General features: G+C 34.3%; 1 protein-coding gene across 2 annotated transcripts in view; it reads right to left on the minus strand.

The window, feature by feature from the left end:
* SMAD4 (SMAD family member 4) overlaps window positions 1–17,557 on the minus strand; it is a 56,815-nt gene that overhangs the window by 16,054 nt on the left and 23,204 nt on the right. The window contains exons 5-11 of one of the 2 annotated variants that reach the window (XM_028098144.2): window positions 15,959–16,171; window positions 12,606–12,725; window positions 12,395–12,511; window positions 10,908–10,958; window positions 3,649–3,832; window positions 2,372–2,540; window positions 740–849 (exon numbers count right to left, since the gene is read on the minus strand). In XM_028098144.2, coding sequence (XP_027953945.1) covers window positions 781–849; window positions 2,372–2,540; window positions 3,649–3,832; window positions 10,908–10,958; window positions 12,395–12,511; window positions 12,606–12,725; window positions 15,959–16,171 — 923 coding nt within the window. In that variant the 3' untranslated portion in view covers window positions 740–780. The remainder of the gene's footprint in view (window positions 1–739; window positions 850–2,371; window positions 2,541–3,648; window positions 3,833–10,907; window positions 10,959–12,394; window positions 12,512–12,605; window positions 12,726–15,958; window positions 16,172–17,557) is intronic. The other variant, XM_028098143.2, reaches the window with a different exon arrangement.

The raw sequence follows: 17,557 nt of genomic DNA on the forward strand, positions 1-17,557 counted from the left end.
AGAACCCAATTTAAAAATGGGCAAAAGATCTGAATAGATATTTCTCCAGAAAAGATATACAAATAGCCAATAAGCACATGAAAAGATGTTCAGTATTATTAGCCATTACGGCAAATTAAAACCACAATGAGATGCCGCTTCACATCCACTAAGATGGCTAAAATAAAAAAGACAGATAATAACAAGTGTTGCTCAGAGTACAGAGAAACTGAAACTCTCATATATACATTGCTGGTGGAAATGTAAGATGGCATATAGCCACTTGGGAAAACAGACTTGGCAGTCCATCAAAATGTTCAACACAGACTCAATCTTACCATCCAGCAAATCCACTACTTATATATCCAAGAAAAGGAAAACATCTATCTAAAATCCTGTACAAGAATGTTCAGAGCAGCATTATTCATAAGAGCCAAAAAGTGGAAATAATCCATGTGTCCATCTACTGATGATGGATAAACAAAATCTACAGTAGAGAGCAGGAACTAAAGACAGGAGGTACTTGGGGTACAAGACCAAAAAAAAGGTGTAGAGGTTAGTAATTCAACTTCTTATTGTAATATGGAAAGAGACAATAGCCAGGCTCTCTGAGGGCTACAACTGGGTACCTGCCCATGATTTAAGTGCTGGTAAAATACTTTGACAGCTAATTCGGAAATGCACCTAGGAATAAAATTCTTGCCCATGGCAGAGATAAGCATCAGAAACCTATGTAATAGGAATTAGGCCCTGAGCATACCTGGGGATTGGAACTCAATTTCCTCATGGGACAAAATTCCTCTACCTCCTAAATAAAAGAACTGGTACTGAGATGTGGATCCCAGGGTGCCAGACTAAGGCAAAACTGCCCTATAGGGAAAAGCAATAACAGGGAGGAAAAAAATAAAAAATAAAATGAATTAATTCTCTCAAGACAAATTTGCCAACCAACATAAAATAGACTGTAAAGCATATAAGGAAATCCAACACCACTTAAAAATAACAATAAAGCACAAATAACTAAAATTTCTTGTGGGAAAAACTGGAAAATGCAAATGAAGATAATTCCAACTCCCAGAGACAATTCCTGGTAAGACACTGTGTACACGATTCTAGACTTGTAGGTGTATATAAAAAATGAATACAAATATCCTTGATATTATTTCTTTTATAAAAATAAGATCACATTCTACATATTATCAACATTTCCACATCATAAATATCCTATCAATAAACGTATTTTAATATTTTATTGTTCTATTCTATTCCACTGTTCTAACACATCAACAAAGATTCTCTATTGTCAAGATTTTCAACAGGGAATTACTATTAATTTTGTTAGGTGTAATAAATAGCATTGTGATTATGTCTTTTAGAAATATTCACCAATTAGTGATTTACATTAGAGTATTTTATGAATGAACTAACATAGTATCTGGAATTGGCTTTAAATTACTGGAGAAAAAAGTACAGTGATAAACACAATAAAGATTGATAAAATGCTGATGAATGTTAAAGCTGGATGGTGAGTACATAAGGATTTGTTATTTTCTCTATACTTGAAAAATCTGAAAGTTTCATATTAAAATAAGATCCCTATATCCTTTAACTGAACTGCAGTAACTGAAAATGAGATACTAAGTTTGTTGTTGTGAGGCCATCAAGCAATTCCATTTCTGTATATGCTATTTGACTGTATTATTTGTACGCTAAGCAGTTTCCTGGGAATAAGTGATGAGTTACAGTTAATTCCACTTACAATGGCCAACAATGAAGATGCTTAGGATGACTGTAAAAAACCTGAAATTAAAAATATATTTAGGCTTTCTAATTCCAACTATCTTTCTTTCAAAAGCGTGTATGTTATAAACTAAAACTGATACGGGTTGAATAAATGATAAACACCTCAGGCTTAATAAGCAAAATGATAAATAAAACTCATTTAATGTACAAAATAACTTTTTAAAACCTGGTATTGAAGAATTTTTCATTTCTCAGGTTCTTAATTTGAAAAGCTATTAATTTTAGAATTCCCCTCCATACAATCCTGAAGACTGGCTAAGATAAATTTCTAGAGTCTGATTTTTACCGTTCATGTATCAAAGGAAGGCAAATTTCGAGATTTCACTCAATATTTTCAAGAGCCTGTGTATTACTCTAAAACATGTAACAAATTTATTAGTAAAACAATAGGGCATGAATGCAACCATAAAACTAGATATAGCCAATCATGTCAATAAATGCCCCAGGAAATGTGTTTTATACACAAACATAATTTCTGATTATTTAACACATAAAAAAGACATTTTTCTTCTCCTCCCACCTCCATCTCAATTCTTTAAACAAATAGAGCTTTCTAAGTCTAAAATGTTTGAGTAAAAGTGCAACTAACCTTTATGTATGCACTTGGGTAGATCTTATGAACAGCATCTCCAGGTGCACGCCCAGCTTCTCTGTCTAAGTAGTAACTCTGCACAAAGACTGCATGGTCACTAAGGCACCTGACCCAAACATCACCTTCACCTTTACATTCCAACTGCACACCTTTGCCTATGTGCAACCTTAGGAAGAAAAAGGGAATTACATTTTATTTTGATAAGTATTTAAATATAAATTTTAGTTCAGATTATACAGCATACCAAATATTAAAATTAAAAAAAAATAAAAGATGTTATATAACACCATTACTGAAAGATACCCAACTGTTAACATTTTTATATATTTCCTTTTTTAATATCTCATTCATCTATAATTATGAGCATATATAATACTTACTCTGTGCCAAATATTTAATATAAATTCTCACTTAACCTTCACAATTCAGTAAGGTAAATATGATTATTCCCATTTTATAAATGAAACTAAGGCATATAAAAGCTTATAGCTACACTGTCCAAATCAACAGCTACTAGCTACATGTGCCCATTTAAATTACAAAATTCAGTTAATCACATGAGTTGTATTTTAAGTGCTCAACAGCCATATTTTAATGTAGGCAGTGGCTATTGCAGTGAACAGCACAGATATAAACTATTTCCTTCATCACAGAAAATTCTTTGACAGCACTGGCTTAGAGAGTAAGGAATCTGCCAAAGTCACACAGCTAGTGATGATAGAGCTATGACTATAAGCACACACACACTTCCTTAAAGATCTGAGATCATATGGTACCTAAAACTATGAATATTTTCTTGTAATATTTCATCTTAAGCATTTAGATTCACTATATAAACTTTTAATTAACATTTTAATACATAAAAAATGAAAGTTCATCAAAATTTACTTAACCATTTCCCTTCTATCATTTTTTCCAATATTATAAATAATACTTGCAGAAACATGTCCTCATTTTATATTATTTCCTCTCAATAGATTTGTAGAAATAATATACAATAAGAGAAAATACAGATTTGTTTCTAACTGGATACCAAAAGGTCTAGTTTACTATTCAAAACATAGAAACATCACTAACTTAAACAAAAGACCATTTTTATCATATTTTAAATAACAAACATCTATAATTACAACGCAATGTTTACAAATTCTGAATTTTCAAGATGACCTTTATCTATATTCAAAACCTTATAAATCTACATTGAAAAATGTAACTTCAAATAAATGACAACGTACTATGTTGAAGTTTTAAAATAACTATACAATCAACAATACCTTGCTCTCTCAATGGCTTCTGTCCTGTGAACATTGGAGAGTTGACCCAAGCAAAAGCGATCTCCTCCAGAAGGGTCCACATATCCATCAACAGTAACAATGGGGCAGCTTGAGGGAACCTTAAATGTCTCTCCTACTTGAACATCCATTTCAAAGTAAGCGATGGAACACCAATACTCAGGAGCTACAGGAGGTAGATAGGAGAGAACATCTACCCATGTAAGAGAACATCTACCCATACATTCATGTTCATTCCATAAGACAAAGCTTTTCCTAAAAGAAAGGGTGAAGGAAGGGGAGAAGCACCTGAAAAGCACCCAAAAGAATCTGATTAAAATGACAACGCATTAAAAAGTAGGCACCTCTATGTCTTCCATTTTTCAGCTCAGTACCTAAGCATTCTTGAACTCCAGTCATTTTTTAAAATCTGGAAATTGGTTCTTACCTCAAAGGACTCATCCAACTAGGAATTCAAAGAAGAGAAGTAATCAGATTCTAAAATTATTTTATCACAATGTTTCATTTGACTGTACATAGTTTCTATATAGTCTGAACTTTTATTTTTTTTAAAACACACAGACTCTAAGACATATTCCAGGGAAGTGTCCTTGAGTAACATCAATTTATGACATACTTTTATAGATCCCTAATTGAGAGAAAGGGCATAAGCAAGTCAGCCAACACAGACTAGAGTCAAGGTTAATTACACTCCATTATACAGTTGCTGAGAGCAGGAATTCTCAGCTGTCTCTTGGGTGAAAGGTCATTTGTCCCATCTGTATTTTTAGTGAAGTCAATTCATGTTAACTACTACAATTTTAACTTTGCAGATGTATTTAGTGTATTCATTTAAACAACAATAAATGACTTAAAATAACCTTAAGTGATTGGGCAAAAAAGGCACTATTTGGTGTGGTTTGCAAATATACTTGATCAAATATTTCTAATTTTTGTTTGAATAAAACTATTATTACACAGAGATAACATACATGGAAATTACTTGATTTTCCTTTTTTAACTAATTTAATAGATATACAGAGAGTATCTAGGAATTATTCTAGGCACAACATACACAGCAGTAAATAAGATAGCTATTGTCCCTATTCTCATGGAGATGCAGAGGCAGACAAATAAGGAAATAAATGAATAAGATGACTCCAGTAATGATAAACACTGTGAAGAAAATAAAATGGGGTGTGGGATAGAAAATGACTGGAAAGAATCCTTCATACTAGATGGCAGGGGTACATCTTATCTGAAAAGGTGAAATTTGAAAGACCATGTATTTATGTAAAGACTGTGAACAGAACATTTCAAGAAGAAAGTAAATGCAAAGGCCAAGTAAAAATGGATTTGACATATTTAAGGGGGGGGGGGGGAGGAAGGCCAGTGCCACTTATTAGAGAATAAAGTTTTCTGCTGATGGGGCACCTGGGTGGCTCAGTCGTTAAGCGTCTGCCTTCGGCTCAGGTCATGATCCCAGGGTCCTGGGATGGAGCCCCGCATCAGGCTCCCTGCTCAGCAGGAAGCCTGCTTCTCCCTCTCCCACTCCCCCTGCTTGTGTTCCCTCTCTCGCTGTGTCTCTATCAAATAAATAAATAAAATATTTTTTAAAAAAAGAGGTTGTCTAAGACAAGATAACAATTACCCAACGTTCTAGAAGCAGAAAACAGTAATAGCATTTAAAAGGGTCTTTAAACCATCCAAACAGTAAATTCTGTTACAAACAATGCCCTGAAGTCATGAATGTTTATAATGCTGAGTAAAAAATAAGGTCCAAGTACATGCATTTCCTAGTTCACACTGAGTAACATTATCCAGAAGTAAAGTGCCATGGTGAGCAACCTCTTTCCATGAGAGTCAATTCAGGAGAGAAAAAGAGAGCTGTATAACCTCTACATTTAAATAAGAAAAAATATACTTTTAATTATCATGAATTATAACATCTGCAACTGCACTTAAACCTTATTATTTTCCAGTCACCAAAGGGGTTTTTGTGTGTTTGCCTAATATCTCAGACACAATACAACAATGATGGTTACATAAAGCTGCATCTCTGAATGAGGTGACCTGCTACTACTGTGAAGAAGAGTTTTAAGAAACGTGAAGTTAACAGAAATTGGCATCAGAATTGCACCACAGATCAGGGATGAAAAAACAACCACCTGTTAAGAGATTGTTAAGGCCTAAGAAAGCAAGAGGAAGGGGGTTACTATCTGTGAAGACAGAGAACTAGAAGTAATCTAAGTGGGTTCCAGAAACCTTGGAAGTCCTGGGATACAATATACCATGTGAAAAACCTCTACTACACTCTCAATTTGCTAAACAGCCTGGAAGAAACTTTTTTTTTTTTTTTAAACAGGAGAAGGTTAATAGGAAACACTCATTAAGATTTTCTAGATCTCTCTTTGCTCTTTGCTCCAAGGACCAAATGCCATATTAAGCGACAAGCCTGCAGCTTCTCAAAACCAGTATTAACAGGAGGATGAAATTACTCAGTTCAGAGAGTTTTCTTAATGTCCTAATTCATATGAAAGGGAGTGGGGCTGTTATGTGCTTGCTGATGTTGATATTTTTAGCTTCTTGTTGCTGAATTAGTGAAGTTGAGCTGATCTCATGAAGCCTATGGACTGTTCATCACTGGCCAGAGAAAAGGTTTTTAAAAGGCTGAGTTAATGATTTTTTTTTTTTTTTTTTTTTTTACAATTTAAGAACTTAGCTAAAATACTTTTTTATAATGGGGAAATGTATTATAAAGCACAATTACACTGAAAAATATAGTCTCCAAGGCATTCTCTTCAATTTCTGAAATAAAGTCATTCAAAAAGTTAAAAACTTGGTCCAAGTGCCCAAGAGACTCATGAATTATTTCTTTTATTATTTAGATCTGAGTAAGGTGACCTATGAGAATCTTTTATCAACACATAAAGGCACTCTCTTGAATAGTAGATAGTTCCTAAGTACTAGAATATAACCTGAACTTAGAAATCTGTGGATTTTGAACCCATTTGTGAATTACCAAAACAACCTCAAAGACACTGAGGAAACTCTTCACTTTAATTTGTAATCAATATTTAATCAATGAATATATCTCAGCTTTAAGAAAAGCAAAAACAGAGCCCATAAAAAGGAAATAAAATGACTAACCTTTTCCAAAAATTTTTTTCAACTTAGTTATCAAAATCAAAGCATAAAAATCACCAAGTATAAGGCCTATCTGAAATCCTTAACACCAAGGTAATGACCAATAATAATTTTCATTTTCTACAATTTATATTACCTCTATTTCTGAAAACATCTATGTAACTGTCTTCAAAAATCATTTCTCAAAATAGATTCACTATATATTGATGATGTTTCATTATTTCAAATATTTTACATATTCAGAGGTATAGGCTTATTTCCTATCTAAATGGCCCTAAGTCTGTGGTAGAATATTTTAGCATTTCTTAATCGGACCTTAAGGGGCTGCATTAACCAGACACCTAAAACAAATATTAACTTTGTTTTATATTCATTTATGAAACAGGACTGCAGAGTTGTAAACTAACAACTATAATTTAAATAGAATTAAAAGTACTAGAGGGGTGACTGGGTGGCTCAGTTGGTTCAGCTCAGGTCATGATCCCAGGGTCCTGGGATAGAGCCCCACATCGGGCTCCCTGCTCAGCGGGGAGCGTGCTTCTCCCTCTCCCTCTGCTGCTCCCTCTGCTTGTGTTCTCTCACTTTCTCTGTCAAATAAATAAAATCTTAAAAAAAAAATATTAAAAGTACTAGATAGCAGGGGACGCAGAGATTAGGAAAGGTTTCCCAACAGTGGTATACTCCAGGTAGATGTTAAACAGAGTTTGCCACATTTAGGACCTTAGGAGTACCTGGGTGGGCACCAAGATGGCCCCTAATGATTCTCACCTCCTGAAATTCACATCCTTGTGTCATCCCCTGCCCACAAAATAATATCTTACAGAAATTATGATGTGACTTTTGAGGCTAAATCTTAAAAGACCCCAAGGCTTTGTCTTGCCTTCTCTTGACCACTTACTCTGGGGTAAGTTAGCTATCATGTGAAGACACTCAAGAAGCTGTATAGAGAGGTCCACACAGAGAGAAACTGAGCTTCCTGCTGACAATAACAATTTACCAGCTATGTGGGTAAACCACCCTGAAAGTGAATCCTCCTGCCCCAGAAAATCCATCAGATGACAGCAGCCCAAGCCAACATCTTGACTGCAACCTCATGCGACTCTAAATCCAGAGCAAACCAACCAAGTCATTCACAGATCCCTGACCTACAGAAACTAAGTAAGATAAAGAATTGTTATTACTGGTTTAATCAGCTAAGTTTGGGAAATACTCTATTTCAGAACAGCAAGTAACTAATATAGAATACAAGACCTATCACATAAAGATTTTTCTGCATGTGTTAAAAAAGTATAGAGGAATGATATAGCTGAGCAAGCTTGAGTACGTGGTTCAGGATGGTTAAAGCATAAAAAGACAAAGCTAGGAAAAGTATGCAGGGACCAGGATCAGACACTGTATTCTGCCCAGCTAAGGAATTTAGACCTTTTGGCCAAGCAATAAGTAATGAAAATGATGCAATTCTTTAGCAGAGAAATAATTAGATTCAAATTTGAAAAGAAATACTGAGTACGAACAGAGATTAAACTATGCCTACAAGCTCTCCCAATAGGGAGACCAGTTAAAATAGTACTCTTAACAGTACGAGAGAAGAAATGAAGAAAACAGTTGTGAGGTAAAACTCCTCTGGGGCCTGTAAGTATTCATAGCCAAAGAGTTCACAGCCAAATAGGTTCCAACCAGCTGATTCCACACTAACATCTGTGTATGCACAGAGCTAATTCCTTCTCACAACCACTCAGATAGAGACCTTTCAGGATCATTCTCACCATTAAGTCACTTTCTATTCTACTCATAGACAAAAGCTTTAATGCCAACGTGCAGTGTTCCAGATGTGTATCCTCTTAACAAGTTAATGCTATTCCCTAACCACCAGGAGCTGTTAGACCTCAACATCAGTTCTACCATGAGAAGAATGAAAAATCTATCAAGAAGCCAAAAGCAATTGCTGAATCCAAACTGAGTCCAAATAACCATTTCCAACTTCACCTCACCATCTCATTCAGGGTATGTCTTTCTTCTGAGCTCTGGTTATTCTCCCTCCTGCAGACCACCTTCCACTAAGCCATATGGACACTGAGGCCCCCCAAAGTGCCAGGAACCACTACTGACTCTCAATGATGCTGCCCTGAAGCCAGAAAAAATTCTCATTCTTAAGACTCTAGATTTTCCCCTCTTATCACAGCATGTTTATTCACAACAAATTAAGATTTGGATACAATGATTTTATTTATATGATTTCAAAAACAAGTAAAACCAATCTACTAAACTAGACTGCCTCATGATGCATTGATCACTTTCAAAGAGCAAAAAAAATAGTATCCACAAAAAGCAGAACAGAGGCACCTGGGTGGCTCAGTTGTTAAGCGTCTGCCTTCGGCTCAGGTCACGGTCCCAGGGTCCTGGGATCGAGCCCCGCATCAGGCTCCCTGCTTTTCCCTCTCCCACTCCCCCTGCTTGTGTTCCTTCTCTCGCTGTCTCTCTGTCAAATAAATAAATAAAATCTTAAAAAAAAAAAAGAACAGTGCTCTCTGGTAGGGAGGAGAGAAGTTTTTGACTGAAACAAAACGCACGGGATAGGAAGTTTTCTAGGGGTGTGGCAAATTTTAGTTATCAATCTGAGGGGTGGTTACCTAGGTGTTGGCTTCAATGTTATTCATGAGACTGTACGTACAGTTGTTTTACATACTTTTCTGTATATTTCTCAATAAAAATGTTTATAAAAAGGCAAGGCTCCTTAACCACTAAAAATGTTTAAAGCCACAATAAATACACAAATAACATACAGAAAAATCTACTAAAGAGGATTATTTAACTAGTAATTATGTACAGCTAAAAAGTACTTCTGCCCCACCCGTAGCATTTTTCTTCTAATCAAAACAAATATTATTTGCCTCCTAAATCAACAAAAAGTCTATCAAACTATCCACCTAATCTGGTGAGCATGGTAACTCTTTCTCATACTCTGATGCGATCACTGTAAAGCAATTCGGCTTTTTGATTCAGAAGCTCTTTAAATCTCTTAAACTGAAATATGAGAAGAGTTACAAGCTTGAAAATCTTACCCTCAATAGTTTTGGGATTTTTTAACATCCAGAAGAAAAATTAGAAAATAAAAAGTAACAAACAGAACACTGTTGAAGAAAATTATGTAGATCTATTTGAAGAACTGTAAGTTATCCTTTAAACTGATCATTATGCTTATTGTAGTTATGTTTTTAAAAAAATTTTATTGGAAATATATGCTCATATATTTATACACGAAACAATTTTATACGATTTCCTTCAAAATAATAAGTGAGGGTATGAATGAGACAAGACTGGCCCAGAGCTGTTAACAGCTGAAACTGAGGGATGAGTATATTGAGGGAGGGGGTCTGATAGTTGGTATATGTTTAAAATTCTTCATAATAAAACAAATTATTTTTAATTAGGGGAAAAATTAAGTGATGAGTGGAAATTAAATATTTGCAACTTTTTAAGCTAAGAAAAATAGATACGAAGGGATAGAGGAAAATCAAAATCTTATGTTTATGCTAAGAAGCCCTCAGTATTTTATTGAAATTTTCTGTTTTATTACTTCTATAGTTTAAAAAGATATATTCAAACTCTGAATTGAAGAAATCTATTTAGTTATTTACTGCTTTGAAGATTAATCAAAAAGTTTCTAAAAATTCCAATTAACCAGAAATTCCTAAATCTATCTTCTAAAACAGACACAGTGAATTATTTTTATTTTCAGCATCTACTTCAGATTCTTCCTTGGCTTTTTAAGCTACAGTTTTACAGCTGTTCTATTTTGAAACCTAGTTTTCTTCTGCTGCATATTTATGTATTCAATGCTAAAACCAGCATTTTGTTACTTCATATTTTAGCTGAAAAAAACAGTTGTCTTTTCTTTCACACAGTTAAAAAGAATCAAATATGGGCACCCTATGTGTGATTATTTATCAGCTACTCGTAAACTGTTGATTAGCTAATGCGATAAGCAGTATTATATTTATCTAAAAAGTTAGGTTACTCTGGAATTATACTAAAATGTGTGTGTGTGTGTGTGTATGTTTTAATTACTATAAAGAAAATCTAAATATAGGGAATCAATGTTGAAATACACTTACCAGGATGATTGGAAATGGGAGGCTGGAATGCAAGCTCATTGTGAACTGGCCCTAAAGAAAAGACAATAAAAATCCCATTTTTATTTATTAAAAGTTTTCCAATGCTAAAACTTTTAATAAACCTTACTTAAATATAACTACCGTACCTTAGGAGTTGTTTAGATCAAGCTTATGCAATGTCTAAAAATGTAAAAGCTTTGTTTAGATTACTTTATAATAAGCAAATACTCTTGAGTTACTTTTGTGGATATTTAAGAGCTAACATTTTAATGCTATGTGCCAAGTGCTATTAGCAATTTACAATAATTGTACATGGAAAATTTAATGTAAATTATAAATGAATTATTCATGTAACATAACAGACTATAATTTACAATGCAATATATGATAATAATTCAAACTGTTAGGTCCATTCTCAAAACAAGTGTTTAGGGTTTATTAAATTAAGGATATTTACGTAACAGAACAGTAGCTAAGATAATTGAGAGATTATTAAGTGTTAAAACATTGTGCTAACCACTTCACAAGAATTATTACATTTACTTCTTACAACATCTCTTGAGATGGATACTACCGTTACCCTTAAGGCTTAGTTAGTGGGGGTTATGTAACTTGCCAACGGTCACACAGCCAATTAAGGGTCCAAACTCAGCACCTTAACCACTATGCTTGGCCAGGCAGCCATAAAAAATTATATTCTCTAAAACATGGAAAAATAGTAACATAATTGAAAATAAGAAGGATACCACAATATATACACAGAATGATCCTTCCCCTCCCAAGTGTATAGACACCCATTTATATGACTGGAAGAAAAAATAAGACAAAATATTAGGAGTAGATATCTCTAGGTAGGAGGACTCTGGGTAATTTTTATTTTCTTATTTACACTTCTCTGATTCTTCCAAGTTTTCTTTGGTACTATTAATTTATAATGGAGGAAAAGGAATTTAATACATAAGAAAAATTTATGCTCTTGACTTCACTAAGCCAGATGAACAATGTTCCTCTTCTGCCTGAAACTACAAGCTACAATTATCAGTAGAGTCTCCCTCCCAATCAAGCTTGCACAGAGTAATGATAGATTCAACATCTAAGTGTCTACAGTATGCTGAATAGTATGATGAGGGAAGCCTTGAGATCTTGACACTCAAGGGGTTTCAACCCACTTAGGGTGGATATACAGATATACATGAGATATATACAAAGCAAACAAACAAATGAATGGAAATCAATGTGGTGTTAATGAAACATCAGCAAAAGAGAAATAAATGTGCTTAGTAAACATCACTCCTCTAAAACAAAGGTATGATAACAAAACTGTAAAAAGTAAATAATACTGTTTACCAAAAATGCTGAAAAGCAGTAATCATTTAATGAAACTAAATTGTAAGATGAATAAAAGATGTAAAAACATTTTAAAAAAAAATCGAAAGAAAACCAGTTCTCAAAAAGAAAAGGCCCTTACAACAAAAACGAGAGCTTACAGTAATGTCCGGGATGGGGCGGCATAGGCGGGTGGTGCTGAAGATGGCCGTTTTGGTGGTGAGGCAAATTAGGTGTGTATGGTGCGCTCCTACTTCCAGTCCAGGTGGTAGTGCTGTCTAAAAATTAAGGCCCACATGGATTAATTTGCTTTTAGAAAGCCTGCCTATTTTTTCTCAACTACTTAAAAGATTTTAAAAAGCATGTACATACTATGATGGTAAGTAGCTGGCTGACCAGTAAATCCATTCTGCTGCTGTCCTGGCTGAGGCCCTGAAGCTATCTGCAACAATCCTTCACTATGGCTGCCCGCCAGTATACTGGCAGGCTGACCTAGAGGAACAAGAAGACATTAATACGGTACATTGATCGATGCAATCCTATGTTTTTATACAGTAAATGAAGGACCAATTATATCTGATAATCACAACTATAAAGATGGGCAAAAAATGGAACTCATCCATGGTCTATCAAGTAATAAACCCTAAAGTCATCTATGAAGGCAAACCTTAACTTGAAAATGTCCAAAACTGTTCTACCTTAAGTAATGTCTAGCTAATTTTAGAGGATTTTTCCTTCATAAATATTCTTCAAATGCCAGCAAAATGCCACTATATGTCTAGCTTATCAACTTCAGAAGTACATCAGCTCATCCCTGGCCATGCCAAGTAGCTCTGGACCTTTCTGATTCAGGACTCCAGAAGTCCAGACTCAAGGAAATGTTGAAAACTGGAAATTCATTACTATCAGCACTGGTACTGGTAATGGCAAAATGCTAGAGTTTGATAAAAGAAAAGCAGAGCAGGCAAATATTTTAAATGGAATGTGATGGGTAAGGTGAAGTTTAGAAAAGGTCAAGCTCCACTGTTCAATCAATAGAGCACTGTTAGAAAAAAAAAAAAAAGAAAAACAAAAACAATAAACAAAAACCACAACAACAAAATATAAGTCTACTTTGAAATTTTTTCATGTACTTTTAAAAACCAAAAATCACTTCCTTCCAAGAACACTACCATCTTCCTGGATTGAGAGGAAATTAGTTACCCTTTCTATATGTAATATACCAGGAGGAGTAAGCTTTGTCTGGTTTCTATTCTACTCAAAACCATTCAATGATATTGCTTACTGAACATTTTTTTAAAAGATTGTATTTTATTTTTTATTTTTTTAAGTAATTTCTGCCCCCAAAGTGGGGCTCAAACCCACGACCCTGAGATCAAGAGTCATGCTCCACCAACCAAGCCAGCCAGGTGCCCCAACAACCTATATTTTTAAGGCTTTTTTTTTTTTAAGTGGAAAAAGCTTTATTTCTTCAAGCAAGCATTAAGTCAATTGTTTATCGCATTTGGGAAGCACTGAAATTTCATAACTGTTATCTATCACTGGCATCACTTCAATCTTTTCTCATCTAAATGGGAGTATAGATAGAAGAAAGGAAATGACACCATTGCTCAAAGTATCAAGGAAAAGGAACACTTTTCTCCTCTCTGCAAATCACATTTCCTTAAGGTGAGGATTATAAAATTAAAAGTTAAAGAGATTGTTGCAATAATCTCCAAATTATTTACTTTTAAAGATGTTTTTAGCAACCTCCCTCCCTACTCATCCCCCAAATTTTTTCCAAGTTATCTTTAAATGTCAAATACACTTTTACTCTTGCTTTTAACAACTATGCATGCCACAGACTCTTAGCTAGCTTATAAAAAGTGTCACTATATAAGCAAAATGAGATTATTTTAATTACAGATATTTAGAAAGAAAACCTGAAGATATTCAAGTGCAAAATGAACAGAGACTATAAAGTAGCCCACTGTGATTATCTGTACTGAGTATTTCCATTACACAATTCCAAGTATATAAGAAGAAATTAAATAATACAACTATACCAGCTCATTCAAAATAGTCTTCCAATTCCTGTTTTAATCCAATTTTTTTCTTTCTTTTAATTCTATCAATACACATTTTGAGATCTACAAGAACATTTTGTGACAAATTCTAAAAATAATCATCTATTCAATTAGAAAAATACATCCAAAAACTACCAAGAAAAATTATCGGAATTTCACTAATACCACTTTTTCTGGTTTTCAATAGGACTTGAATCCAGAAAATAGAACACTTAAAGCAAAGCCACTTTAGAAAGCATCAACAAAGGCATGCAAATTCAATCTCCAGATAATATCAATAGAAGTAATTAAGTAAGTGGCTGCGCTCTCACTAATCTATGCTTGGGTGGCTATAATATGCTTTCTTTTATTCTCCATCACTGACCACCCTGTCAAATATATTCCCAAGTTGGTTAATAAAGAGTAGACAGATAACAGAAGCACTAAGTGATTAAGAGGGTCCAGGTTCTAAAGTATGTGCTTAACCTATAAACTCCACTTAGAATATGTTGTCTATGGTGAGACTGTCATCTCATGCAGCAAATCCAAAATATATTGCTTTGAAGAGATGAAATGAACTAAAGGGGGGGATATTTGGTATACCATACTTATAAACTCAATTAGAGAAATCAGTCCTCTATTTATTCCAAAGATCAAATTTCCATTTTGAATCTGATCTGATATTAAAGTAACAGAATAATGCTCCCTTTAGTAGCTGCTAATAAAGTATTAGTCCAGATCTATCAACAACCTACTGCTGATGTGGCTTAGATACAATCTCCTTAGCAACCAGGTACAAATAACACCATACACATGCCAAGACACTGCTCTGTAATTAGTTAAAAAAAAAAGAAAAAAAAAGCAACTCCACTTGCCAAACAGCAAACTGTGCAACCTTTGGTAACTGTGAAAATAAACAGCAATATTAACAGAACAGAGTCATTATTGCCTTGATCAGTCCCCAAGAAAACATAAACCTAATAGCCCTCTGCCTCTATAATGTGGCAGAGAAAATGGCATCTCTATCATGGGAGGAATCTTTTTGAAAAAGACTTCTTGGTTAAAAATAATAATAATAATAGATACCTAGAATTTAGCTTTCTTTCAAAACTGACTAAAAAACAATGTCTATCTTGAGGGATATATGTTATAAACAACTTTGTCAAGATCCCTTTTTCTAAGTTTGTACAATGGGAGACTGAAACGACTATTATAAAGTAATATTCTGCCAGATAAAGCACAATAGAAACCCTAATTAAGGAAAAGCGTACAATTCAATTGACAGAGATTTTTATAAACATCTTGGTCCAAAACTACTTGTTAACTACTTAAACACTTCTCTAAAACACATCTGAAAGTGCAAGATGATTCTTACTTCTGCATGTAATAGTAGAGAAAGTACAAATTAGACCACTAATTTAAATCAGTATTATAATCAAAGTCATTACTTAAATTCTGAGTGACTGTACATCAACATAAAAACATTCAAGTAGATTACAAACACCATTTTTTCCAGGACCAACTGAAAAGCCTATTTAATACTTTTATCCTATAAAAGATACCACAGTACTTTTGATTTTTACTTACTTGGAGTTTTCCTCCAAGTAGATATAATTATTACATATAAATATTAAATAGGGTAAGATCAACTTGCTGACTACATTTGATTCTACTACTCACTTGTGGAAGCCACAGGAATGTTGGGAAAGTTGGTGGTGCTGGTAGCATTAGACTCAGATGGAGCTAACAGAGCTGGGGTGCTGTAAGTCTCCGTTGAGGCACGATTACTTGGTGGATGCTGGATGGTTTGAATTGAATGTCCTTCAGTGGATAATGATGGCTGTCCCTCAAAGTCATGAACATACTCATCCTTCACCAACATACTTGGTGGAGCTATATAAAAAATTAAACACATTTTAAAATCTTGTAAGATTCGGTTACCAGAAAAAAAAATCTTGTTAAGTAATACAACACCTAAAATCAACTATAGTGTAAATAACTCTAACTCAGAATGTTTTCATATTTGAAAAGAATACTACTTTATCCACAAAAACTGTTTGTTTAGAAGTAGGGATCTCAGATTATCAGTCAACCTGACTGACCCCCTGAAATTTGAGGACTACATTTCAACAACTTCCAGAAGTGGTCCTCAAGAGGTATTCCTTAGTTTCTGGATTAACCTAGAAGTAATAACCATCTTAAATACATGAGTTAGATAAAAACTAAATGGCTGGGGAAAAATGTTTATCCATAAAACCAAACTGAGATCAAGGACTTGGCTATATATCTTTTTGCTAATTTCACAGTGTAGAAATATGAATGGGATCTGATAGCTATCCAGTTCCAGGATTTAGACTTACTGTTAAGTGACATACTTTGAAAGTGAAAGGTACTGAATGTCCCCTACAGGGTTAGAACCAGAAAGAAAAATTCTAAATGGTTAAGTCAAACTGAAATTTCCTTCTGAAAAACCAAATCAAATAATGATGTTTGATAAATATATGTTGTGAAAAAATTCAATCAACATCTTTCACCTATGTGGTTACACCTTAATAAGCGAACCTAAACTCTAGCTGATACAACATAACACTTTTCCTTTAACAAACTAGAGGATGGTTGCTTTTGTTTTAAGGAAAAAAAGAAAACTTAAACTGCATTGGTATCAACTGTTCTCTGCCCAGAACCTCCCCATTTTTCTTAGTCTATTGCTTTGGGGTGTGCTTTTTATCTTTAGCAAATAACTCTTTACTGCTTCTAAACTAACACTAACCCAGAATTTTACAATCCATTGAATTCCAATACTACGTTCTCCTCTTAGAACAGTCAATAAACAGTCCACAAGACATTCTCTTTTCCATTAAGAATCAACATATAGCGCCCTTTATCTTTCCCTATGTCAATTTTTGAAAAAACTGGTAACACATAAATACCAATTCATTACATGGCCCTTTTTTTTAAGTAGGCTCCATGCCCAAAGTTGGGCTTGAACTCGCAACCCTGAGATTGAGAGTCGCATGATCTACCGACTAAGCCAAACAGGTGCCCCAACATGGCCTTTTTTTTTTTTTTAATGGAGACTATTTCAAAGCAGTAAGAATAATCCATTATTCAAATTTCTATGTACAATCTCTTAAAGCGCTTTTTCATGCATCAAAAGTCATGAAGGGGCACCTATATGGTGCAGTCGATTGAGCGTCCGACTCTTGGTTTCAGCTCAGGTTGTGATCTTGGGGTAGTGAGAGCGAGTCCTATGTCCAGCTCCACACTCAGCACCGAGGT

This window comes from Eumetopias jubatus, unplaced genomic scaffold (assembly GCF_037043125.1).
Source record: "Eumetopias jubatus isolate StellerSeaLion01/CBP00866 unplaced genomic scaffold, mEumJub1_p1.0 scaffold_16, whole genome shotgun sequence".
NCBI lineage: Eukaryota > Metazoa > Chordata > Mammalia > Carnivora > Otariidae > Eumetopias > Eumetopias jubatus.